Consider the following 25512-nt stretch of genomic DNA (forward strand, 5'->3'; position numbering starts at 1 on the left):
ATCATCAAAAAATCTACAACAACAAATGCTGGAGAGGGTGTGGAGAAAAGGGAACCCTCTTACATTGTTGGTGGGAATGTAAGTTGATACAGCCACTACGGAGAACAGTATGGAGGTTCCTTAAAAAACTAAAAATAGAACTACCATATGACCCCGCAATCCCACTACTGGGCATATGTCCTGAAAAAACCATAATTCAAAAAGACACATGCACCCCATTGTTCACTGCAGCACTATTTACAATAGCTAGGACATGGAAGCAACCTAAATGTCCATCAACAGAGGAATGGATAAAGAAGATGTGGTACATATATACAATGGAATATTACTCAGCCCTAAAAAGGAACGAAATTGCATCATTTGCAAAGACATGGATGGACCTAGAGGCTGTCATACAGAGGGAAGTAAGTCAGAAAGAGAAAAACAAATATCATATATTAATGCATATATGTGGAATCTAGAAAAATGGTACAGATAATCTTATTTGCAAAGCAGAAATAGAGACACAGAGGTAGAGAACAAAGGGGGAAGGGGAGGGTGAGATGAACTGGGAGATTGGGATTGACATATATACACTATTGATACTATGTATAAAATAGATAACTAATGAGAACCTACTGCATAGCATCGGGAACTCTACTCAGTGCTCTGTGGTGACCTAAATGGGAAGGAAATACAAAAAAGAGGGGATACATGTGTACATATGGCTGATTCACTTTGCTGTACAGCAGACACTGACACAGCAGTGTAAAGCAACTATACTCCAATTTAAAAAAAAAAAAAAACTTCATGGAAAAAGATTTTTTTAAAAAAAAGGGGATGAGGTATGTCTCTCTTACTTCTGCTGAGGTGGATGAGAATCCAAGCAACTCATTTTCTTTATACAGAATAGTTTCAAAGAAAGACCCCTACCTCTGTAAGCAGTACATATTCACAATTCTTTCATTCAAACAACCCACGGAAGAGCCATTTCTTCCTCCTTCCCACTAGAATTCCAGATGACCCCAACTTATTTCTTCCACTGAAATGTCACAAAACTATCCCAGACCTTCCTCTCCTCTCCTTCCTCCTCGCCCATCCCCAACGTTCATGGAATCCCCTCTGAGCTGGGAGAACTGAGTCTGCAATTGTGACACTAATGGCTTAAGAGCCACTTATATTGTTGATCAGATCCTCAAGACCTAAAGCCCCAAATCCACCTTCTGGGGGAACCCCATACCCCTCAGCAATCAGACAAACAGCATGAAGACATTTTTCCCAAGTGCAAAGTCATATATATTCTGAGTGACTGAGCTATTGGCATTCAAGTTTTGACCAGTTTCAAGATGCTACTACCAGATAATGGGAAGACTGTATACAGACACTGCAATTTATGTTACATGAGGAAGACTGTTAGTTGATACACGAGAGTCAAGAGTTTCAGGTTAGATACAATCCATCCAGAAGGCTGAACACACTAAGAGCCTTACTTCTTTCAGGTCATAAGCCCTCTGAGAAGCTGCATCCTTTTTCAGGCCCTCTACCACTGCTTAGTGTGCTAAGGCCAAGAATTTATGGCCTCTTTAACTCCCCCAGAGGAGGGGTGATAGGAAACTGCTAAAAACCAGATGTGGGAGGCATCCTTCTACCACCTCCCACGCAATGTACAGCTTCATTAATTAACTCCAACCTCAAAACATCCGCCCCAAGAGCTAAATAGAATAGGCATCTCCCCTAGCAGAAGAATGGAAAAATCGAGGCACAGATTCAACTTGATTGTATAAGGTTAATCAGCTATTTTAGGGCAGAACCAGAACCGGGATCCGGCTCTGCACCCCCCGTTCCTTCCAGCAGGCCCTGTGGGCAGCTGTGATGAGTGTGGCCCAGCCACCTGGCTGAGGCTCACAGGGCCCACAGCCAGTATGGGAAATCCTGGAGGGAGGCTATCATCCAGCTGTGCCCCAGCTCTCTAGACAGGGCTGGGTTCCAAGCAATGATGCCAATGACGACAGATGTCACTGGCAGCTGGAAAATGGGCCCCCTTTGACAAATCTGGAAGCACCCTCTAGCTGCTGTGCTCAGGATGGGGCTCACGAGCATCTATTTAGGTAAAGTGGTGAGACTGGGCTTGCACTAAACTGTGGGAAGGAGTGAATGCAGCTTCCAGAAAGTCATCACTTGGTTCAGAGGCTTACGTAGAAAGCATCTGGCCAAATCCAACGAGAACAGACCTAGAACCATCCTTCTAAACCCACCCTGAGTGGTAAAGATAAGGTACATGTCTTAACCTATATAAAGGTGAAGGATTATCGTTTTTCAACTGTACAGACACATGACTGGAATTACAGTTCAGTGGCATGCACCCTATGTTGACTGTATTTAAACTACTACTGTGTAGTGTGACATCTCCATTGCATAGTGCCAAACATTTTTCAGTTTCAGTTACTTGGTGAGATCTGATTTTAGCCACGGTATTTTCAAAGCCAATTTCTATTTAAATGTGTTGTGGAAAAATGTAATAGTTTGACTTTATACACGTTTTACATTTACAGCAGAATAAGTACAGGAATTCGTACACCCAAATGGGTGTTGTTCCTTCAAACTGGTCACGTTGGGAAGATGTATGTTTAGTCCAGGGAAGCTGACCTTACTCATAACATTTCTAGAAACTTCCTTGGAAACTGTCCACTTGTAAGCATCCTTAACATTGATAAGTCTTTGTCCTTTAAGGGTAGATTTATTCTTTTGAGGAATGATATTTTTTAACAGCCAAAGAGCATTAGAAGATAAGTCTGATCAATAAAATGGGTGATGGAGCTCGGGATGAACTCTGGGGAAGGGTGGTGTAAAAAAACAAGGTCTGACTATAAGGTTATGAGGCCTCTTTTCTTGCATGGCTTCAAAGGTAACTCCAAAGAGGAAGTCTAGTGCTCTTGGCACATGCAACATCACAGCTCAAGAGTAAGGTCTCCCAGGGGAATAAGTACAATCATGGTGACTCTTGAGTGCATATGTTCTAGTGTATTTGGTTAAAAAGGTAGCCTTGCTCATTTTTGTCATACTTCACAGAAGCAGAAATGAAACACTCCATGTCCGTGACTTCTCCCAAGGGCAGTGTCATCATCTACTGCTGGAAGAGTTAAAATGAAAAGCACTTGGTGTCATGTCTACATTATCCACACCCCCACCCCCCATCCCCCCCCACCAAATGTGCAATGAGTTATTCCTGATACCTGAGTCTCCCCAGTGTGGAAAAGTGGGTAAGGACAGGTCTCTGGAACCTGGGTAAGACTAGTTACGTCAAGGGGATTGGAGTGTTTCCAATGGCTCTAGCTACCCAACAGGCTCACAACACCGACTCATACAAGAAAATCTCCTACAGCTAAGTACCTAAAGTTTCAGTAGAAGAGGGGGGGAAATGATTATCTTCCAGTAGCTTTCTAGGATTAAAAACCCACTCGCTTCTAATGTCAAGTGAACAGTCTATTGAAAAGAAGTCCATGGTGTTCTAGTGCATGCTTAAGGAAGAAAGTGTGTGGCCACTAGGTCACTGAAGTGCATTTCCAGCTGAGGTCAAAGGCAGCAAAGGTGCAAGAGGCTGCTGGGGCTGGCGTTAGTTGAAGCAGGATCTATATATTTGGAGTGGCAAAGCAATCTGTAGAAAGCCCCAGTTACAGAGCAGGATGTTTGCCAACGAGTGAAGTCAAAGGACGCTCAATCTCACTTTCTACAAAGTGCTTCACTGAAGATGCAAAGGAGGAAGCTCCCTTTAAAACACCATATCCTGAGTGTCAGAGAAATATGGTCAAGATGGTGATTGATGGGGAGCAGAGACTGATTCTCTAATAGCGCTGGGACTGTGTGTACTCCGAGTATCTCTCTCTCTCGCACACACACACACACACACACACACACACTTAATGAAGAGCACACAACTGCAGTCACATTCCACCTCTTCTGCACGTGCCTCTGTCCGGTGGTTGCTCTTTTGTACAGTATTTCCAGGAGCCGTTCTGAGTTAATGGGCTCCACTGCTAAAAGCCAGAAGCACAGCACAGAGTCAGCCGTAACATCCAATTGCTTGCAGCAGACATCGGTCTCAAATCCATCAGTCGGGATGTTGTTCTCGGTGAGGGTTTCTATATTAGTGTTTATAAAAACCGCAAAGCTAGGCCATTTGCTTAAATCATCGTTAGAAAGAATGCTGAGTGCCCAGATGGGATTTCTAGTTTCTGTGCAAATGAAATCACACTAGTCCAGATTTTATTCGCTCAAAACTACTAGGGAAGCAGTAGGATTTGGTTTCAATGCTGCCAAAAAGCAGGAATTCACTTAAGTTTTAATTCTGAAGCAATCCTGGTGTTAATGTTGTAGCCAGGGTCGGGCAGCATGGGGGCTGGGGCCCCCGCTGGGCTTGCTGAGGACCTCCGGATCTCTCCCAGTTCAGGCTCGCTCTCGCTAGAGGTAGACCCGCTGTTGATGGCGTAGACGCTCTCTGTGACTCCCTGAGCTGAAGCACAGCTGTCTGGCTCTTTCTTCTCCCTGGGACTAGACAGTCCTGGGAGGGCAGCCATCTTCCTGGTCTGCCTGTTGGGCAGCAAGGACATGGTGTAGTCCGCAATGATCCCGCCCACATCTAAGTTGCAGGCCTGGTCAAAGGCTAGGAAACCCACGTTGGCGTTTGCTTCGCACACCGTAAAGGAGCCATCGTCCATGATGAGGAGATCGATGCCACAGAAGTCCATGCCCAGGATGTTGGACACCTGGATAGCCAGCTGCTTGCCTTGTTCTGTCAGTGGGCACATGACGCCCACGCCACCTGTGGGGAAAGTGCAGTGATGTAATGGTGACACTGTAACCGAGCAGGACCATATAAGGCCTTCCCAGAAGAAACCCCTACCCACATCCTCTGCCTGCACTTTGTCGTAGAAAAACTTTAGTCAAAGAATAAATTTAATCAGAGAAGTGAGAAAATGCAGAAAGAAAGGAAAACAGTCAAGCAAGATAAGATAATAATACTTTAGCCATTATACAAAGTCAAGGACCTTTAGTTCTTCCTCAAGGACTGCAGATAATATTCTGAGCCACGTCCTGTGAGCTGTTTTGCAGATACTGAAACCCCCAGCAGGTGGAAGAAGTTAAAGGTATGCTGCCCACAAGCACGGAGACCCCAGACCGGTTGGAACCAGAAGGTTGATGATGCTGACCGCCCATTACCTCACCACCAGCCAATCAGAAGAACGTCCACGAGCTGATCACGCCCTGCTCCTTGAACGCTGTAAGTCTCCTCACTACCCCCTCCAGGGCAGGACACACAGTCCTGTGGGCATTAGCCCACTGTGGCCCCCTTTGCCTGGCAAAGCAATAAAGCTATTCCTTTCTATAATACTTCACCAAAACTCTGTCTCTGAGATTTAATCTGGCCCCAGTGTACAGAGGCCGAATTTTGGCAACAACACCAGGCACTGACTGGACTAATGAGCCAAATGACCCTTCAAGGAAGAGAGGTGAGGGATGTCGGGGAAGGGCAGCAAGATGGGCATTTTTATTACCAACAAAAGGTCTGGATGGAAATCAGGACACCCTTTGAGAAAGTAATATGATTGTTTCTTTCCTAGAGTTTAAAAAATGTTTATATCCTCTGACCCAGTCATCCCACCATGAAGGAAATAATCTTATATATTGGGGAAAAAAGCTTTATGCACAAAGATGCTGATGGCAGTCATTTAAAATACTGGAAAGTCAAAATACTGTACATAGTAGGCACTCGATACTTGTCGATGAGTAAATGAAAAATTATAATCTAAATAGCTCACAGTAGAGGAAAGCAGCATAGTTTACAACCATTACTAAAAATGATAGAGTTTGTGATCACATGGGAAAATACTTAAAAGGATTAAAGGCTGTACAGTATGACCATAATTATGCAAAAAAACATCATCAGAAATGACACCAAAATGTTAACATTGGTTGTCTCTAGATAGTGGGATTAATGATAAATATCGTTTTTCATTTGACTTTGCTGTATTTTCTACATTGAGAATGAATTCCTTTTAGAAATTAGAAGAAACAAAATTATTATTTTCTAAGAAGAGAGAGGCCTGTGAGACAAAAATCTCATACCGAGGTCAGAGAGAGTCTGATTGCCCTTACTTGTTAAAAAGCTAAGACCTCAGATTTAACTGTCTTCCTTTAGTCTCTTTGCAAAGACTTAACACTTGTATTCTCAGGAACTAATGGCTTGACCTTAACCCCGCCCCTCCACCATCTATTACATGGTGTGAGGAAAAGGCTATTGAACAGCTTTAAAAGAGCTCATCAAAAAAAGCAATATGGATAAATTACAAAACAGTGTAGTTTCTAGTTAAAGAATGGATTTTTTGTTTGTTTTTTCTTTTGGCCGTATGGCTTGTGGGATCTTAGTTCCCTGACCAGGGATTGAACCTAGGGCCCCAGCAGTGGAAGTGCAAAGTCCTAACCACTGGACCACCAGGGAAGTCCCCAAAGAATGGATTTTTGTGAGCTGATTGAAAAAGACAAACTGATAATACATAAGGTTCAATACAGTGGCAAGACATGGGATTGTCATGAAAATTAAATGAGATAATATATTAGGTACTTAGCACTGTGTCAACCTGAGCCTAGCATTTGCTTCTATCACAGCAGTTTAGTCACAGTACCTTACAATGATCTGCTTATCCGTCTTCTCCTTTACTGGACCATAAGCTGCCTGAGGGCAAGGGCTCTCATTAATCGCTACACTGTCAGCCTCTACCCTGGAGTCCACTTGGGGAGGTTGCTCAATCACACTCAGGAAGAAGGACCGGATTGGTGTTTCAGCCTCTTCATTAGTCACCAGACCTGGTATACTCATCTGGCGATTTAGGAAATAACAACTGGGTACTTTTTCACATTACCAACATACAAATTCCACTCATGAGGCTGACAACAGATTTCTGTGATGAAGATGAACATTCTCATGCCCCCGGGACCATCTCCATGCACCAAAACTGAAAACAAGCTTTATCAATAGGTTAATGGGATGAGGTTATGCATTTGACCCAGACATAAACTGCAGCTTTCTAGTAACATCAAACATATAAGAAAAACACAATTTTCAAAAGAAAAAAAGAAACACAATCTTCAATTACAATGGAAAAGCAGAATATGCTATGTCTCCAGCCATAGCCTTACTTTTCAGTTTCTTTTTTTTTTTTTTTAATTATTATTTTTGGCCGCACCACATGGCTTGCTGGAGTTCCTGGACCAGGAATCGAACCTGAGCCCTCAGCAGTGAAAGCACAGAGTCTTAACCACTGGATTGCCAGGGAGTTCCCCATTGCCTTAGTTTAGACTCTCCTTACTTCTTGCCTGAGCTACTGCCACAGCTTCCAAACTCAACTCCCTGCCTCCCTCTCATGCCTTCAATCCATCCTCTTCCCAGATGTCAGTTTTTCTCAAACACCAATCCTCATGTCACTCCCTTGTTTAAAGCTGACTGCCAAGTCCTAACACCTACAGGACAGGGTTCAAATCTCAGTGTCCTGACATCCCTGGCCTGACCTCCTCATGGCACTCACACCCACCTGTCCCCCTCCTGGACTGCTTGCTGCTAAGGGAAAGGGCTTGTTTCTAATTCGTCTCTGTGATCCTGGTGCCTTGCAGACGGTCTGACCAGATAGGAGGGATCAAGACACATTCACTGGCTGGGTGCAAACATCCTAATGAAAAACCCTGGTGGCCGCCCCTGACCAACAGTCCGACTGAGCTTTCGTGCCTCACCGAGAGAGCAGTTGCTCTGCATCCGTCCGTCTGTGGAGCAGCGAAGCATAGAGCCTATCACCTGGCCACCTACTACCACCACCCGGATATCCTTTCCGTGGGACTCCTTCACGTACTTCTGGAACAGGTAGGGCACATCGTGGCGGATCACATGGCAGATGTCTGAGAGGTGGTGTTTATCTCTTGCGAGAAAAACAGCTTTTCCTTTAAGAAGAAAGACAAAGAGCAAGAGAAGTAGTTAGAGAAGCCTCTGAGCGCCGTCCTTGCCATCCCACCTCCAGGTCCAGAGTCATCCATTCTTTCCCAACTCGCCTCACTGCGGCCCCTTCGATTTCTCTGACTCGACTCTTGCGTCTTATCAAATGGCCGTCGAACCTCATTTATTTCTGGGTTTTACTCAGGTGCCTCTCCTTTCACAACTCTTTTTTTCAAAATGAAATCAAAATGTATTCCAGAAACACCCAGAAGAGGCCAAAATAAATTCCTAGGGATCTAGTCAATTCGCTTCCAGAAACAGTCAGCACCTCCTATCACCCCAGGATGCTGATTTGGCAGAGCCCATGTCCCACTCACTTTTTTTTCTAAATCCCCACACCTCACACTAGGCTTGATGCACAAAGCAAGTGTCAATCAATGCTTACAGAACATAACTAATTGAACATACTTTAGATGAATTCCCAGTCAAGATGGAGAGAGACCCACAGAAGATAATGACACAGCCTGATATAGCATCAGGAGAGGTCTGTGCAAAATACTATCGGAGTTCAAAGGGGGAGCCACTGCCAGACGTGCTTCCTCCTTTCAAACATAAGAAACTTATTATTTGGCTATACCCATTTAATTCTGAAAGGAATGATCCATACTTCTATTGATCTCTGGGAAAAGCATTCCTTCTGGACTCCAAATTCTGTATTTTCTGCTTGAATCACTTATGCTTTCGCAATTATTTGACATCTGCTTTTTTCCATTTGCATATTAGCTAACAGATATGAGCAGGGGGCCCTGACAGGTTTGCTCTGTAAACCTGACATAAGCATACCATACCCTGATCCTTCTTGCTAGCAAACATGGAAAAAAGAGATGGTTTTCCTAAGAGATGTGTCATCACCTTAAAAAGAGTGGCACATTTCTGAAGTCTTAATAAAAGAGGGATGGGTATCAGCCCCTAGTGGCATATAAGACCCAAAAGTAACCTCCAAAACATGTCTCAATCATTGGACATCTGGCACCAGGAGATCTGGCATCTGGCAGCAGATGGCTGGGATCCAATGATAGGCACTGGGGATTCTCTGGACATTAGGTAGGATTTTCAGCAGAGATGGGGGCTAAAAATATGGACTTTGTTCCTTGGTTCCTGGCACAGAGGTTCTAATATGGGGCTTAGTCTGCAGTTAATAAAGGAGCTACAGTTTTAAAGCAAGGAGGAAAAAAACTGGGCAGGGGGAAGAGCACTAAGATTAATCATCTACTGTGTGCCAAACACTTTATTTTTTTTTTAAATTATTTCTTTTACACTTCATACTAGCTCTATGAAGCCATTAGGACAAGGATAGTTATTTTTGTTTTACAGAAGAGGAAAATAAAGGTCCACAAGATTAGTAACTTTCTCAAAGGCATAGCCTGCATGAGTCCACTGCCTTCTTTAGATTTATTTCCATATACTAGAGCCTAACAACTGCTGTGACTTTGTTTACTCCCTATCCATTTTCCCTAAGATGTGTGTGCTACACTAGCAATGACCAATCTGAAAATAAAATTAAGATCACAATTCCATTTACGATAGTATCAAAAGGAATAAAAAAACTTAGGAATACATTTAACCAAAGAAGTTCAAGACTTATACACTGAAAACTACAAAATATTTGAAAGAAATTAAAGATTGAAATAAATGGAAAGACATTCCATGTTCAGAAATTGGAAGACTTAATATTGTTAAGATGGCAATACTCCTCAAATTGATCTATAAACTCAGTGCAATCCCCACCAAAATTCCAACTTCCTGTTCTGCAGAAATCGATATGATGATCCTAAAATTCATATGTAAATGCAAGGGACCCCAAATAGCCAACGCAATCTTGAAAAAGAAGGACAAAGTTGGAGGACTTGTATTTCCCAATTTCAAAACTTTCTACCAAGTTACAGTAACAAGATAGTGTGGCCTGGCATAAGGATAGACATATAGATCAATGGAATAGAATTGAGAGCCCAGAATAAACTCTCATACAGATGGTCAATTTTTGATTTTTGGCAAGAGTTCCAAGAGCATTCAATGGGGAACCAACAGTCTCTTCAACAAATAATACTGGGAAAACTGGATATCCACAGGCAAAAGAATGAAGTTGGACCTTCATCACACCATATACAAAAACGAATTCAAAATGGCTCAAAGACCCAAATGTAAGGGCTAAAACTGTAAAACTCTTAGGAGGAGAGATAGGTGTAAATCTGTGTGACCTTGGATTAGGCAAGCACAAAATGACATCAAAAATACAAGTAACCAAAGGAAAAAAGATAAATTAAACTTCATTAAAATCAAAACCTTTTGTGTATCAAAGGATACTATCAAAAAACTGAAAAGACGACCTACACAGTGGGAAAAAATCATGCTCAAATTACGTATCTGATAAGACAGTAGTAGCCACAATATATAAAGAGCTCTAAAAAAGTCAATAAAAGACCAATAAGCCAACTGAAAAATGGGCAAAGGATTTGAATAGTCATTCCTTCAAAGAAGATATACAAATGGCCAATAATATAAAAAGATGTTCAACATTAGTCATTAGGGAAATACAAATCAAAACCATGATAAGATACCACATTACACCCAGTAGGATGGCTATAATAAAAACAAATTACACATTTAAAAGTTGCTAAGAAAGTAAATCTTAGAAGTTTTCATAAGAGAAAAAAATTCTGTAACTATGTATGGTGACAGATGTTAACTAGACTTATTGTGATCATTTCACAATATAGACAAATACCGAATCGCTATGTTGTACACCTGAAGCTAATATAATGTTTGCATGTCAATTATACCTCAAGTTTAAAAAAGACTTTAAAAATAAATATATAAAGTGGGCCCATACATTACTAATGCTTGGAAAACATGCATTTTGGCTTGTGGCTTGTTTTTATCGTGGAGGTGTGGTGACCATTTGCATAATTTGTCGAGGCAAATTAATATACCCAATATAAAAGTTTTGTTTAGTATGTGAAGAAATTGGAACTTCATACATTGCTGGTGGGAATGTAAAATGGCATAACTGTTGTGGAAAACAGTTTGGCAGTTTCCCTAAAGTTAAACACAGAGTTACCATATGACCCTGCAATTCTACTCTTAGGTATATACCCAAGAGAAATGAAAACATATGTTCACACAAAAACTTGTACATGAATGTTCATAGCAGCATTATTCATAATAGCCACAAAGTAAAGCAACCCAAATGTCCATCAACAGATGAACAGATAAACAAAATGTGGCATATCCATACAATAGAATATTATTGAGTCATAAAAAGGGATAAAAACCGGATCCATGCTACAACATGATGATCCTTGCAAACATTATGTTAAGTCAGAGAAACCCACACAAAAGGCCACATATTGTATGGTTCCATTGATATGAAATGTCCAGAAGAGGCAAAGCCATAGAAACAGAAAACAGATTAGTGGTTGCCAGGGACTAGGGGAGGGGCCATTGGGACTGACCTTTAACAAGTACAGGGTTTCTTTTTGGGGTAATGGAAATGTTATGGAATTAGATAGTGTAATGGTTGTACAGAAGAGTGAAGATACTAAGATCCTCTGAATTATATAATTTAAAATGGTACATTTTTTGTTTTGTGAATTATATCTCAATTTTAAAAACATCCAAAAATACTATATCTTCTATTTAATTTGTTTATTGTCTGTCTTTCCCTTCTACAATGTGAGCTCCTGGAGGGCAGGAATTTTTGTTCTGTTCCTTTCTGTATCCCCTTGGCACTTTGTGGGCACTCAATAAATATTAGTTGGATTTTATTTTATGTATATTTTACCACAATAAAGAACTAGTTGAGACATTGCATTTTCGCACTGTAGTACATGTGAATCGTATTCAGAGCCCCACCTCGCCACCCAAACTCATTTCTCTCACTTCTTAGCAGGATCCCTTTCCTTCCCCAGGTTGCTTTGCCCACACCTGTTTCTGTATGTTGCTCAGCCAGTTCAAACTCCACATTCCAACTTAAGTCTCCTTTTCTTCCACCGAAGCCTTCCCTGCCTCAGGGCAGAGTGGGCCCCTCCCTCTGTTTGGCTCGAACAGGCGTTGACCTGCCACAGAAGCCATCGCCCTGAAGTGCTACTTCTCTACTCTCTACACATTGGAGATGGAGAGCAGTGAGTGTGTCAAGTTCATGGGAACTGCTCATTCCATGTCCATTAGGGTACCTCCTCTCATTCCAGATGCCCTGAGCAGTTAAGGATGCCATCTGGGTATCATCAGGAGGTACTCGCTCACATACCACAAGGGAGGGGGACGGCTTTCTGCTGCATATGTCCTCTTCAACTACTATGTCTTGAGCACTGTAGTAGGTCTTGGAGACAGAGATGGGCAGGACCTGGTTCTCACCCCCTGAGCAGCTCACAGTCAAAAAGGGGAAAAGGCACATAAATCTATAACTGTCATAAGGCGTAGTACTATGCTAGTGGCATGGATGAAGTGCTTCGGAAACACAAAGGGAAGGGCAATTAATTTTGTCTGGAAGAGAGTGAAGGAGACCAGGGATGTGGACAGAGAAGAAACGACGAGGAGCTGGCCTTAAAGCCCGAGCAGAAGTTCACTAGAGGGCAAAGGAAGATGGCGTTCCCAGCAAAGGGAAGAGAGCAGAGGTTTAAAGAGAGCAGAATACATGGTCTAATCTGGAATGGATTACGGAGGGTTCATGTGGCTAGAGAAGGCTGCAAGGGAAGATGGATGCTGTTCGTCCAGGGCCTTCAGTGCCACGGTGAGGAATATAAACTGTATCTAATAGGCAACACCAGTTCTTGGGAGGGTTTTTCAGCAAGGGAGTGAGTGACAAGAAGAGATCTTTGTTTCAGAGAAATTGCACCCCCCAACGAATAGAGGAGGTACTGGCAGTGAAGTTAGGGAAACCAGTCAGAATCAAGTCAGGAGTCTGCTGCCAGAGTCCAGGGAAGGGCTGGGAAGGGTCTGGACAAAGCAAGGACAGTGGGGACAGCGAGGAGGGGACAGAAGTAAGGACTACACCACAAGCTCCGCAAGGGGGAGCTCCGTCTCTCTGAGCAGTGCTTCTGCCGCGCGGCGTGAGGGTCTCCTCCGAGCAGAGAGGAGGCCCGAACGGAAGCCCGGGAAGTGCGGCACTGACCCCGGTGTCCGCGCGTGCTCTTCACCACGACCGGGTAGCCCAGCGGCTCGGCTTCATCGATCATTTTTGAAAAGTCTTCATGCCCACCTGTCAAGAAAAGCAGAAGTCAGTGAAGGTGAGGCTGATGGTCCAGGGCCCTGTGGGAATTCTTTGGAGGCCTCACATCTCTCTGATTCAGGCAATGTGAACCCATTCCATCGGACAGACATGCACTGTGCATGTGCCATACAAAAGGTGGGAACAGAGAGATAAGGAAAGCAGCATTATCACGTGCTTCCACGTGGCAGAGGCTTCACACGCTCTAGTTCACGCAATCGTCATGACAACCCCGCAGGCAGGGCAGGGATTTTTCCCTTACCTTGGCTGTGGTAGGCAGAATTCTAAGAAGGCCCCCAAGATTCCTACCCGCTGGTGTACATGCTCTGTATAACCCCCTCTCCTGAGTGTAGGGGGGACAAGTGACTATGCTGGGATAGCATTCCTGCGACTAGGCTAATAATCAGTTGACTTTGAGTTAATCAAAAGGGAGATGATTCTTGGTGGACCTGACCTAATCAGGTGAGCCCTGTAAAAGAAGGTGAAGCATCAGAGAAACTCTCCTGCTGGCCTTGGGGAAGCAAACTGCCATGTTGGAGAGAAGTCCATGTGACAGGGCCAATAGGCAGCCTCTAAGAGCTGAGAATGGCCCTCAGTTAACAGCCAGCAAGTAAGTGGGAACCTCAGTCCTACAACTACAAGGAACTGAATGCCAACAGTAAACCTGGAAGACCCCAGACCTCAGATGTGGTCCCAGCCCAGCTGCCCCTTGATTTCAGCCTGGCGAGAGCTAAGCAAAAAGCCCAGCTATGCTGTGGCTGGACTTCAGACCTCCAGAAACTGTGAGATGATAAACGGGTGTTGTTTAAACTGCTAAGTTTTCAGTAGATTGTTGTACTGCAGTAGAAAACCAATACCCAAAGAAACCAAGCCTGGGATTTTTCTCACCCAAAGATAAGGCATGACTTGAAAGCCCGAATTGGCTCCACTACACTCCTTTAAGCCTTCATTTAAAAAATACGAATATTAATCTGTATTAAAATCTTTCTAAATTTTTTTATAAGCTTCCTTGATTTCCTATACCTTTGCATCTTTGGGGGACCATTATTCTGCCTACCACAGGTGATACTGTAGTTCATCAATTTTTTGCAAAGCAAAATACTCTGGGATACTAATAAGACCTATCACAAAAGTGCTAATGATTAAAAAAAAATAAAGCAGCATGAAGAGGCACTGTAGATAATCAGGGGCATCTTTACAATGAGGACATTTTATAAGAAGAGAACTCCCAGCTTCCTGACACCTGCTGATAAATGTAACTCCTCTCTAGCCATCCTTTTGTCCTTCCCTTATAATACAGTGCAAGAGGGGTCCTGCTTATCTGAGGCCATCCCTGCACCTGTGCCTCGGACCCCTTTCCCTCTCACCTCCTCAGGGATCTTGCACCATTAAGTGTCCCCTCTCTGCTGTATCTTCAACCTCTCAGTTCAGAATTCCAGCAGCATCTTAAACATGCTCAGTAATCTCCCATCTTAAACAAATAAAACCCATTCCTTCACCCTGCATCATCCCTTAACTACAACCTTGTATCCCTACAATCAAGCTACTCAAAGGGTTTCAATTTCCTCACTTCCCATTCCCATTCATTCCTCATCCTTGACAAGTTGGCTTTTCTCCCTATGGCTGAACTGAAGCTGTATTCATTGAACTCCTTGTTGCTAAATCCAACACACATCTCCATGAGTATGTTACGCGTCATCTCAGAATTAAACACCCCTTTTAATTACACCATCCTTCTTGGGATGCTCTTTCCATTGGCTTCTGTCATCTCTCTTCTTTCTGTTCTCACCTCTCCAGGTGCTCTTACTTGGCCTCTTGCATAGGTCCTTCTTCCTTTTCCTATTCCCTAAAGGATTCCCTCTCGAACCCTCTTTAATTAAATGTTGTCATTTTATTGTGGTAAAATATACATAACATAAAATTTACCATTTTAGGTGTACAGCTCAGGCCTCTTTTCATTCTACATCTTCTCCCTGAGTAATCTCATCCATTCCTGTGACTTCACTTAACATAATTGAAGTTTCCAAATCCACTTCCTTAGTCTACACCTCTCTCAGGAGCTCCAGGTCCATTTATCTGCTGCCTACTGAATAGTTTTACTTTTATATACTATAGACACCTCAAACAGAATGTGTCCCAAACTATAATAACCTCTTCCGACAATGCCTTGCCCTATCCACCAATCTGTTTCTCCTCTTCCATGGTTCTAGTCTCAGAGAGTGTTCGCTTTCACATCTGGTTGCCCAAACCAGAAACCAGAGTCACTCTTGATTCCTCTCCATGCTCCTCATAGCCACTCAATCATCATGTCCTAATATTTCTGTCTCCTTCCTAAGTCCTGAATCTGTTCACTTATCTTCATTCTTACTATGACCACCTTAGTTTAGACTATCATTGCTCATTTGCATTGTTTATAAAGCCTACCAGTACATATCCTGTCTCTACTTTGCCCCTGGTCCAATTCCTTCTCCACAGTGTAGCCAAAGTGACATTCTGAACTCTGATCAGGCCATTTCCTTGCTTAAAGCCCTCCAATAACTTCCTGTTAGTCTCAGGATTACCCCTGATTTCTTTCATGTACTGTATATGGTGACTTCTTATCTTTCTAGCCTTATATCTCAACTCTATCTCCCTGACATTCCACAAACTACTCAAAGTACCACCGATCGGTCATGCTCTCTCTTGCCTCTAGGTCTTTCTATATTCTGCTTTCTTCTTAGACTGCTCCCCTGCCCCCCTTGCTTTAGCTGGATAACTTCAGCTAGTTTAGATGTTCTCTCTTTTGGGAAGCCTTCTTTCCTCATCACCTACTAAACTAAATTAGGAGCTCTCCTGTGTATTCCCATACCACCTTGCGCTAACTCTTATCTTGGCACTGCACTGAAATTGCCTCTGATGAACTGGGAATGCCCTGAGGGTAGGACTCTCTTACTTATTGCTAGAGCCTAGAGCCTATTGTGGTAGTTGGCACATAGTGTGTACCAGCTACATATTTAATGAATGAATTCCAGAGAGAAAGAAGCAAACACATTTCAGACAGAGGCAATGACTATGATAAAGACTCAAGATGTTGAATCATCTAAGACGAACAGATTTGCCTTGAAAACCAACAAGAGATACCAGAGGCCTTCTGGGGAGAGAGAACATAGGGATGCAGGCTATTTGGAAAGACAAGTCTCAATCCTATTTTAAGGACACTCACCATAGGAGAAGGTGTCCGGCATGGGGACCCCATGTCCAGCCAGCTCCTGGAATGTCCAGAATTTGTTGATGCAGTTTAGAATGCTCTGTGGGCGGTTGACTAAGCGGCAGCCCAACTTCTCCAGGTGTCTCAGGACAGTGATGTCACTGTCCGACTGCACTGAGGGTGTGGGCACCCGGACAAGCACCACGTCTGGGAAAGTGGTGAGCGCCTTCTGGTTCAGCTGCAGGCCTGCAATCAAAGGAAGAAGTGAGCTCTGGGCGGGCCATCATCTAGTCCCACCAGAAGCAGTGGTTCCAACAGATTCCTCAAGACTGAACCTAGCAGGAAGATAGCCTTGAAAATGGCACTTGGATATCCTGTTGTAATGAGAAGCTACCATCCACCCTATACGCCAAACAAATGGGCAGAGCATGACATTGAGGAAACACAAAAGAATGAACGGGGTGGGGCGGGGTGGGGGGAAAGAGCAGCATATCAAGAATAATCCAAGTTAGAAGAATCCATAGGAGATAATGCAGTCCAGCACCCTCCTTCCATGTAGGACTAGTATTACTCAAAATGTAGTGGCTTAGGAGGCTGGAGACTTAATGACAAGGAATGCAGTAAAGGTCACTTACGGTATCTTTACTACTCTTATGACTTCATCTTTAAAAGTCATCTGGAATATTACGAATATAATGAATGTAAAAATGTCAATGTTAAGTAAAAAAAACAGAATACCAAATTATCAGTACAAGTTAGAAAACGCTAGAAGGACATATAGCAACATTTTAACAGTGGGTAATGGGATTATAGATGATTTTCTATTTATACTTATCAGTATTTTCCAAAATATCTTCAACTGTGTATTACCTTGATAACAAAAAACTCAAAAAAAAAAAATCAATATACTAAAAATCAATTCAATATTAAGAAAAACTAGAACGTATCACAAAACAATTGGTCTATATAGCCAAAGGACTTAAACCTGTATGACATCGGATGAACTGGTAGTATTAGCTTGTACTGAAGACTCAGAGGAACAGGAGTGCAGTCTTCAATTATCTGTGCGGCTCCATGCAGAAGAATTATTTGACTTGTCTTCTATGACCTCAGGAGGTACAGCTGAGGAGCTATCCAAAAGAGCATTATTTTGTCTGACTGTTCACTTCTGTATCTCCAGCCCCTAGAACAGTATCTGCTGCATGATAGGCACTCAATGTTTGTTTAATTATACAGAAGCTACATGGAGATAGATTTGGGCTCAGCAAAATGGATACTTTTCCTCTGCCTTAGGATGGAATGGGCTGAGGCTCATTGGTCATCCGAGGATGGCACAGAAGGAATGCAAAAGTTAGATAAGCTCACAGCAACCTGCTTGATCTCTTTCAACCCTGATATCTTATGGTTTACATTACTCTAAGTAGTTACGTAGGCATCTCCGGTGCACCCAGCATCTGGGGATGGAATGATGGAGACAGGATATAGACTGGATAGGGCAATGAGAGGTGAGTTCAGGGAACTACTTGGTCTGCCTTAGTGAACCTTAAAGGAGTCTCTAAAATGCTCTACAGAAAACCTTTTAAACACAGTTTGAGAACCATCTTTTAGGCTTTAACCTAAAGCACCTTCGCTTTCATAAGTGATAAAAGTGTACAACCATATAACTCCAAGAAAACAAAAGGTAATAAGGAAGTTACCATTCCTCTATTGTGGGATGAATAATATCAATATAAAAACTCTAAGCAAAACAAAACAAAAGCAAGCAAACAGAAAAACCAAAACCGCAAAACTACTACATGGATCTAACTTGCACAGTTTCCACTCATTCTAGATGTTTCACCAATTTTAAAAAAAGAGAGTAAGTACAATCATTAAGTTAAATTGTTTTTAGTACTTCTGCTGATAGTGTGAACCCAAGGAAATGGAACATAATTCTCAGGGATGATTTGTAGAGAACGTTCAGGTTATCTTTACTTTGCCATCAGAAAACAGTATCATTTATACATGCTTTTTCCTTTGCCACTTAGAGCCCCTGGGGAAAATAATATGAAAGGGGGAAAAGAGCAAACCCTGAATAATATCCTCAAAACTGGTAGGAGAAGAAAGAAAAGTATTCAAGTTGGTGAAAATGGCAAGTAAAATACAGAACACTCAGGGGAAAAGCAACAGCCCAGAACAACATTACATAATGAGATAATATATGCAAAAATGCTTTGAGAACTACAAAACGCTATAGATATGCAAGGCACTGGCATTATTATTGCACAGACACTCTACTGAGCAAGGTAGGACACTTTATGGAGATTTGTACCACCTGATGAGAAAAAATGGCTTTGCAACAGAAAAGTGACCTAGAGAGATGAGAAGCAGCAGAAACGTCTGGGTTTTAAATCTCAACGTGAGACCACAGACAAACAGTTAAACTTCTAAATGGGAAGAAAAGAATTCAGTCATTTCTGGTTAATACCAACCACAAGTGGAGAGAGACAGCTCAGCCTCGATAAGCAGATTCACGTACACCTAGGAAGTCTTACCAGGATTTCATCTCTCTTCTCCAAAGGTAAATCTTTGGGCCTGGCTCATTCCAACTGAAGCCTTTAATAAATGAAGAATGGAATGGGTTAACGTGGAGCTGAAAAGCCTCTCCCAAGCAGTCAGACAGGTCTGGTCTCTGACTGTGCTGGCCGTCCAGCTCTGTGCAGAGAGGGACGTGATGTGTTTAGGGAAAACATATGCACAACCAGTTACTTCTCTACCCATTGACCCAGCTCCAGCATCCTTGCTATGGGGCAACGTCACTTGCCCCATGTTCATGCCCATTTTCTTTGCTGTTTGCACCTTGTCTAAATCACCATTTCTAGAAGTAGGAGACAAGAGTCTGCTGCTCACCGTGGCATCCTTTAGCAGGAACAGCAATTCCACAGAGCCACGGCCAAGCACAGCTTGGGTTTAAGGCTGGCACTTGGCAAACCTGTCAGTGAATTCTGAAGCCTTTAACCACTTAGTAATCTCTCTCCCTCTCCCCATTAATATATCCTCTTGGGAAAGGATGGAGCTTAATGTGTCACCTTTCCTGGGATCCTTAATGTTCCCACTGCAATCTATGGGCCTTAAACCAAGGGAATGAAGTGCTGATGCAGGACCTCAAGGGGGCCAGGGCTCTGCTTGGCTGCCAGCAATGGAAGGAATGCCCTGAACAATGAGGGGCTCGTGCCCTCAATAACAAGGGATTTCATGTGATTAAGTGCCCTAGTGCCCTCAGGCATCACCTTGACCTGGGAAGCAAGGTGGGGGGAAAGGAGCTGAGTTACTTCTGGGATATTTGGGGATCTCCCAGATTGCTAGACTGGAATTGAGATTTACTATTTAGCCTCAAACCACTTTTTTTAAAAACTAAAATGATCACTATGTCCCCAAACAGGTCAATAAGATCGTGAAAAAGATCAGTCCCCAAACTAGTTAGTATAATGACCAATAGCCAACCTAGTCTAAATCAACTTTTTGAAACCACAATATTTTCTCCATATTACTTCTAAAAAGAATAATATACTTTTATGGGTAATTATGTTTTTGACTCTATTATTTATATTTGGAAACATTTTAATGTATTAAAAACAAGATAGAAAAATTAGTAACTTTTCCAAAGAACTGAGCCTGTTTTTTCTCTAACCTATATATTGGATTAAATTAATTCTACAAAACTAGACTTTTGCATTTATGTGTACAACAGCAAAGAAATGTGCTTAATAATACAGAGAAATAGCTTTAGAAATAAACAAATCATTATTGGAAAGTAGAGCTCCTCTAAGAATTAAAACCCATTCTCAATCATTCATACCAATACAGGGAAGAACCATGGAAAATAAAAGGTCCAGTCATCCAGATCTGAATTTGCCTAACATTTTTACTGATCATCTATTGTGTTTGAGGAACTTTGCTAAGAACATTCATATGTATTATTGCATTTAAATTAAAGACACCTTGTTAAAAAAAAAAAAAAATAGAGAACAGACTTGTGGTTGCCAAGCGGGAGGGAGGGAGGGAGAGGGATGGACTGGGAATTTGGGGTTAGCAGATACAAATTATTACATTTAGAGTAAATAAACAACAAGGTCCTACTGTATAGCACAGGGAACCGTATTCAGTATCCTGGGATAAACCATAATGGAAAAGAATATAAAAAAAGAATGTATATATATGTATAACTGAGTCACTTTGCTGTACAGCAGAAATTAGCACAACATTGTAAATCAACTATGCTTCAATTTAAAAAAGAAAACATCTTGTATATGCATCCCTGCACTAGATCTGACTGTCAAAATCTTTGCATTTACACTGAACTGATGCACAGTGAGTGAGTCACCACCCTCCAGACCAGTGGGCACACAACACTCATTCATGTACACACATATGCATCTCTGGCTTCACAACTAAAAAGCAAGCTTCAAAACTAAACTGGCTTCTTGTACGCTAGGAAAAAAAAAAAAAACAACCCTTCATGTACAAAGCAAGTGGCAGAAATAAGAAAATAGCAGGACACTGTAGCAGGAGAGCAAGCAAGGACCTCACTTACGGCAGCTTTTAGGACCATTACATTTGAGCAGGATCATGTAACCATGGCTGGTAGTGAAGCTCTGAGAGTTGTTAAAAAGGAATGAACACTATAAATAAAATAAGTGGATAATAATCCATTAAGTGCTGCACATTGCCGTGTTGTGTTAGGAGGGAGATGTGTCATCCCAAACATGATCTGGCTCATCTCAATCACTCTCCAGTTTTTCTCTGGTCTCTTTCTACCCTACCCCACAGCATTTTCTCATAAGGAAGTTACTTTTATTCTTACCGAGTAGATGCTATGCCACTCCTCCTTTCTGTTTAAAGGTCTTTGTTACAATGCCCAAAGAAATCTCACCTCTACCTCATTAAGACCCACAGTCATTATGTGGCCACCTTCTCTTTCCACCAACTGCTAATTTGAGGTCATTTAATTCAATTCAACCTTCATTGAACTGTTGAGATGAATCAGACATACTCTGAAGCAGGAATACAAAGATGAGCCAGGTGATCTCTGCATACCAGGAGCTTATCGTCTCCTTACAGAGAAAGATATCAACATAATTTTAATTCATTCAGTCACTCAACACACATTTATTGTTTCCTGCATTCATTCAGTGAAGATTTATTGAGCACCTACTTTGGGCCAAGCCCAGTGTTAGTTTGGGTTTCCCCAGAAGGACTCCTGGAGATAAGGACTGAAGTGCAAGAGGTCTATTATCACGGTGGTAATTTCAGGAAACACTGGAGGGGAAAGTAGAGAAGGCAATGCTGCAAATAAAAGATGTGTTATGAAGTGAGTGATCACCTTGGCACCCAGGGCTTAATCTTGCCGGGCGACAATAAAGAAATGGTTTAGTGCACACTCTTTGGTTACCCCACCCAAGGGGCGAGGAAGCTAGCAATTTATAATATTTATATACCAACCCTGTCTTTGGTTGAGAGCTGATCCAGGGGTGTGGTATTCCCTGGTCCTTCTGGCTTGCCATGCATGTGTGGGCAAAGTGAGCTCCTGTGACCAGAGAAAGCCCTCAGGCAGAGATTCAGGTGCTGATGGTTAGACCGGTGGCAGCGGCAGTGTGGGGCAAGAGGGGAGGACGGACACAGTGCCATCAAATGGTAAGAGCAAAAGGGACGTGGGAGGGCCTCTGACAGGCACCGTCTAAAAGGCTGGGCATAGGGGTTGAGGTGTGAGTGTAACAAACAATATCCCTGGAATTTAAGAAGAAAGAAAACAGACAACTGTAGTTAATGTCATTGATGCTCTATGCAGAGCACCTGGGTATTAAGAAGAGTTATCAGACTGGTTTGGGCAGGGGGTGGGGAGGTTCTAACACAATGTGAGAACTGCTCTAGCAGGCATATATATCAGGGTACAGTGACAGCGAAGGAGGAGGGAACAGTTAGGTGATTATTTCTGAGAATCAAGGAAAGTTTCAGAAAGGAGATGTTGACTCGTAGAGCTTCTGGGCTCAGAAGAAATGTGTAAAACTAATAAATGCATAATGTCTACCCTTCAGAAACAAGTCAATGGTAAAGGCATGGCAACTCATAAGCACTGAGTTCTGCGACAGCCCAGGGCAAACGTATTTGCAAAGGCCTTTCAAGAAGTTGAGGACACATGAGATGAAAGGCAATTATGGCAAAGTAGATAAAGTCCTGGCCTCCAGGTCAGAGACTTGATTTAATTCTGTGCCATCATTTAAGAGCTTGGCAAGACACAAAAAATGTCCCTGGGTCTCAGTTTCCTCTTCTGTAAAATGGAAGAACTTGAAAACCTTCCTCTCTCCCACACCTCACCAACACAACGTTTCCTTGCAGCCACAAAGACAAATCTCATCAAGCCCTTTTCTCCTTTCCTATCAGGCTCTCAAGATTCCAGTCTCCAAGGCCATGTCACTTCCCTGGACTCTGAACCCCACCTGGCTCTGACCTTGCCTTTTCTTTCTTTCTTTTTTTTTTTAACATTTTGCCTGCGCTGGATCTTCACTTCATTGCGGTGCGCGGGCTTAGTTGCCCCAAGGCACGTGGGATCTTAGTGCCCAGACCAAGGATTGAACCTATGTCTCCTGCATTGGAAGGCAGATTCTTAGCTGCTGGACCACCAGAGAAGGCCCTGACATTGCCTTTTCTACTCCCACCTTCCACTCCTGCCCATCTCCCCGGTGCCCTCGGGGACTCAATCAATGGGACTCAGTGGGCAGCAAATCTCCTATCCTTGAACTTTTCAGCAACTGTTCCCTTCCCCTTCTTTTTCTGAGTCTAACTGAACCCTGGCTCTCCCCAGCGACACTGCTTCCCCACCAGCCCTCCCAAGCTATGGTGGGTTTTCTCCCCGTCTCGCCTGGGGTTACTGGCCCTAGAGGTAGGAGAGACGTGCTCCTAGCTTCTCATTGCAGCTTGACCAGCATCCTTCTCTCCTCCTAAAACACCCAACTTGACTCTCATCCGACAACACCACACATCTCCCCACTTGTGCAGGTCATCTAAAGACCCCAGTCACTCCCCTGTCCTTGAAGCTTTATTTAGCTCCAGACTCACTGACTCTCCTGTGCTGTCACAGATATTGGTGATTTCAATATCCCCATGAAGAATTCTTCCAATTCCCAGGCCCTCTGTTTCCTGACCTCCTTTCCTCCAAGGATCTTGTCCACCATCCCACCCCACCCACCAGTACCAGTTACATTCTAGACTTTATGCAGTGATCATAACTCCCATCTCCAAACACCATCTCCTATCTTTCCAGCTCACTCTATAGTACCCCAACTCCAGCCACACTTTGAAACCATCCGGAACCACCATGCATGGATCCCCCATCTTTTCACTGTCCCTCGCCCCCTTCATACCCTATTTGATTTCCATAGTCAAGCACCACAACATATATCCACAAATCCTTGCACCCGTTTCTTGCTTGGCTAAACCACAACCCCAGTTAGACTGATCCAACTCTGCCTACTTCATGTGCCCTCCTGTGCAATGGAGCATGTCTGAAGAAAAAATACACAAACCTGCTGACTGATCTCAAGGGCATCCTTATTGCTGCCTGCTAAGCATTGTTTCCCTAGTCCATTCACTCTCCCTCAACACCGGACAACTATTTCACACTTTCTTTTCTTGCTTCAGATCTTCACTTCTTCCTTCCTCCTCCTCATTCTCACTCTTCCTATTTCAGGGAGAAAAACTGAAGCAATCAGAAAAGAACTTCTCTATAACTTCCCACTATCACATCTACCCACCTGCACCTGTGCCAATAGGTGATCTTCTCTATTATTATGGCTGAAGTGTCCTTGTTCCTGGCTTAGGTCAACTCTTGAAATAGGCACTAGATCCCAATCCCTCTTAGTCACGTAAGGCACTGCTCCAGCAAGTCACCTCTCTCTCCTACATCACCAATTTCTCTCTCTCGATTGGATCGTTCACACCAGCATACAATATTCTGTTATTTCTCCCTTCTTTAAGAAAATCCTCTCAAATCCATCTTTGAGCAATATCTTAGCTCAGGCTGCTATTACAAAATACCATAGGCTTGGTGGCTTAAACAACAGACATTTATTTCTCACAGTTATGGAGACTAGAAGTCTGATATCAGGGTGCCAGCATTATTGGGTTCTGCTCCTGGCTTGCAGACAATGGCCTTCTTGCTGTATCCTCACATGGCAAGGAGAGGGAGGGAGAGGGGGGGTGGGGAGGAGAGAGAGAGAGAGAGGGAGAGAGGTGTCAAGTTCTCTCATCTCTTCTTATAAAGGCACTAATACCATTCATGAGGGTACCACCCTCATGACCTCATCTAAACCTAATGACCTTCCAAAGGGCCCACCTCCAAATACCATCACATTGGGGGTTAGGGCTTCAACATATGAATTTGGGAGAATACAATTCAGTCCGTAGCAAGTTATCAACCCATTTTTCACCTTCTCTTTATAACAAAACTCTTAAGACAGTGTGTATATTCCCTGTTTTCCATTACTTCATTGAAACTGCTCTTATCAGAGTAACTAATGCTAAGTCCACATTCTAAATCCAATGGTCAGTTCTCAGTCCTCATCTTAACTTGATTTACCAGCAATAGCTGAAACAGTCTCATCATGTCTTCATTCTTTAAACACATTCTCCACTCGGCTTCCAGGATGCCACACGCTCCAGGGTTTATTTCTTTTACTTAGGATTCTTTGCCGGTTCCTCCCCCTCTCCCCAACCACTAAACAGTGGAGTGCTCCAGAGCTCAGTCCTTGGACCTCTTTTCTGTCGACAGTCACTCCCGTGATAGGTGTATGGAGATGCTCCTACTTTTGATATTTTCAGGCCAGGGCTTTCCCCTGAATCCCAAGTTGATATGATAAACTGCCTACTTGCCCTTTCCATTTGGATGTTTAATGGGTACCTTAGATGGAGACCTGATCCTCACCACCTGACCAAACCTACTCCTCTCACACCCTTTGCATATGAGTAAATGGCAAACTTTATTCTTCCAGCTGCTCAGGACAAACTTTGGAGTCCTCCTTGATCAGTCCAATGTCTACACATCCAATGTCTGATCCAGTAGGCAAA

At 43.0% G+C, this 25512-nt stretch overlaps 1 protein-coding gene across 1 annotated transcript in view; it reads right to left on the reverse strand.

Annotated features, from left to right (window-relative positions):
- Positions 1–2377: 2377 nt before the first annotated feature.
- Positions 2378–25512, reverse strand: part of RIMKLA (ribosomal modification protein rimK like family member A) — a 29381-nt gene continuing 6246 nt past the window's right edge. The window contains exons 2-5 of the mRNA XM_082388317.1: positions 16426–16656; positions 13128–13214; positions 7762–7965; positions 2378–4798 (exon numbers count right to left, since the gene is read on the reverse strand). Of these exons, the coding sequence (XP_082244443.1) occupies positions 4308–4798; positions 7762–7965; positions 13128–13214; positions 16426–16656 (1013 nt within the window). The 3' untranslated portion in view covers positions 2378–4307. The remainder of the gene's footprint in view (positions 4799–7761; positions 7966–13127; positions 13215–16425; positions 16657–25512) is intronic.

This window comes from Balaenoptera borealis (assembly GCF_965194805.1).
Source record: "Balaenoptera borealis genome assembly, chromosome: 1".
Taxonomy (NCBI): Eukaryota; Metazoa; Chordata; class Mammalia; order Artiodactyla; family Balaenopteridae; genus Balaenoptera; species Balaenoptera borealis.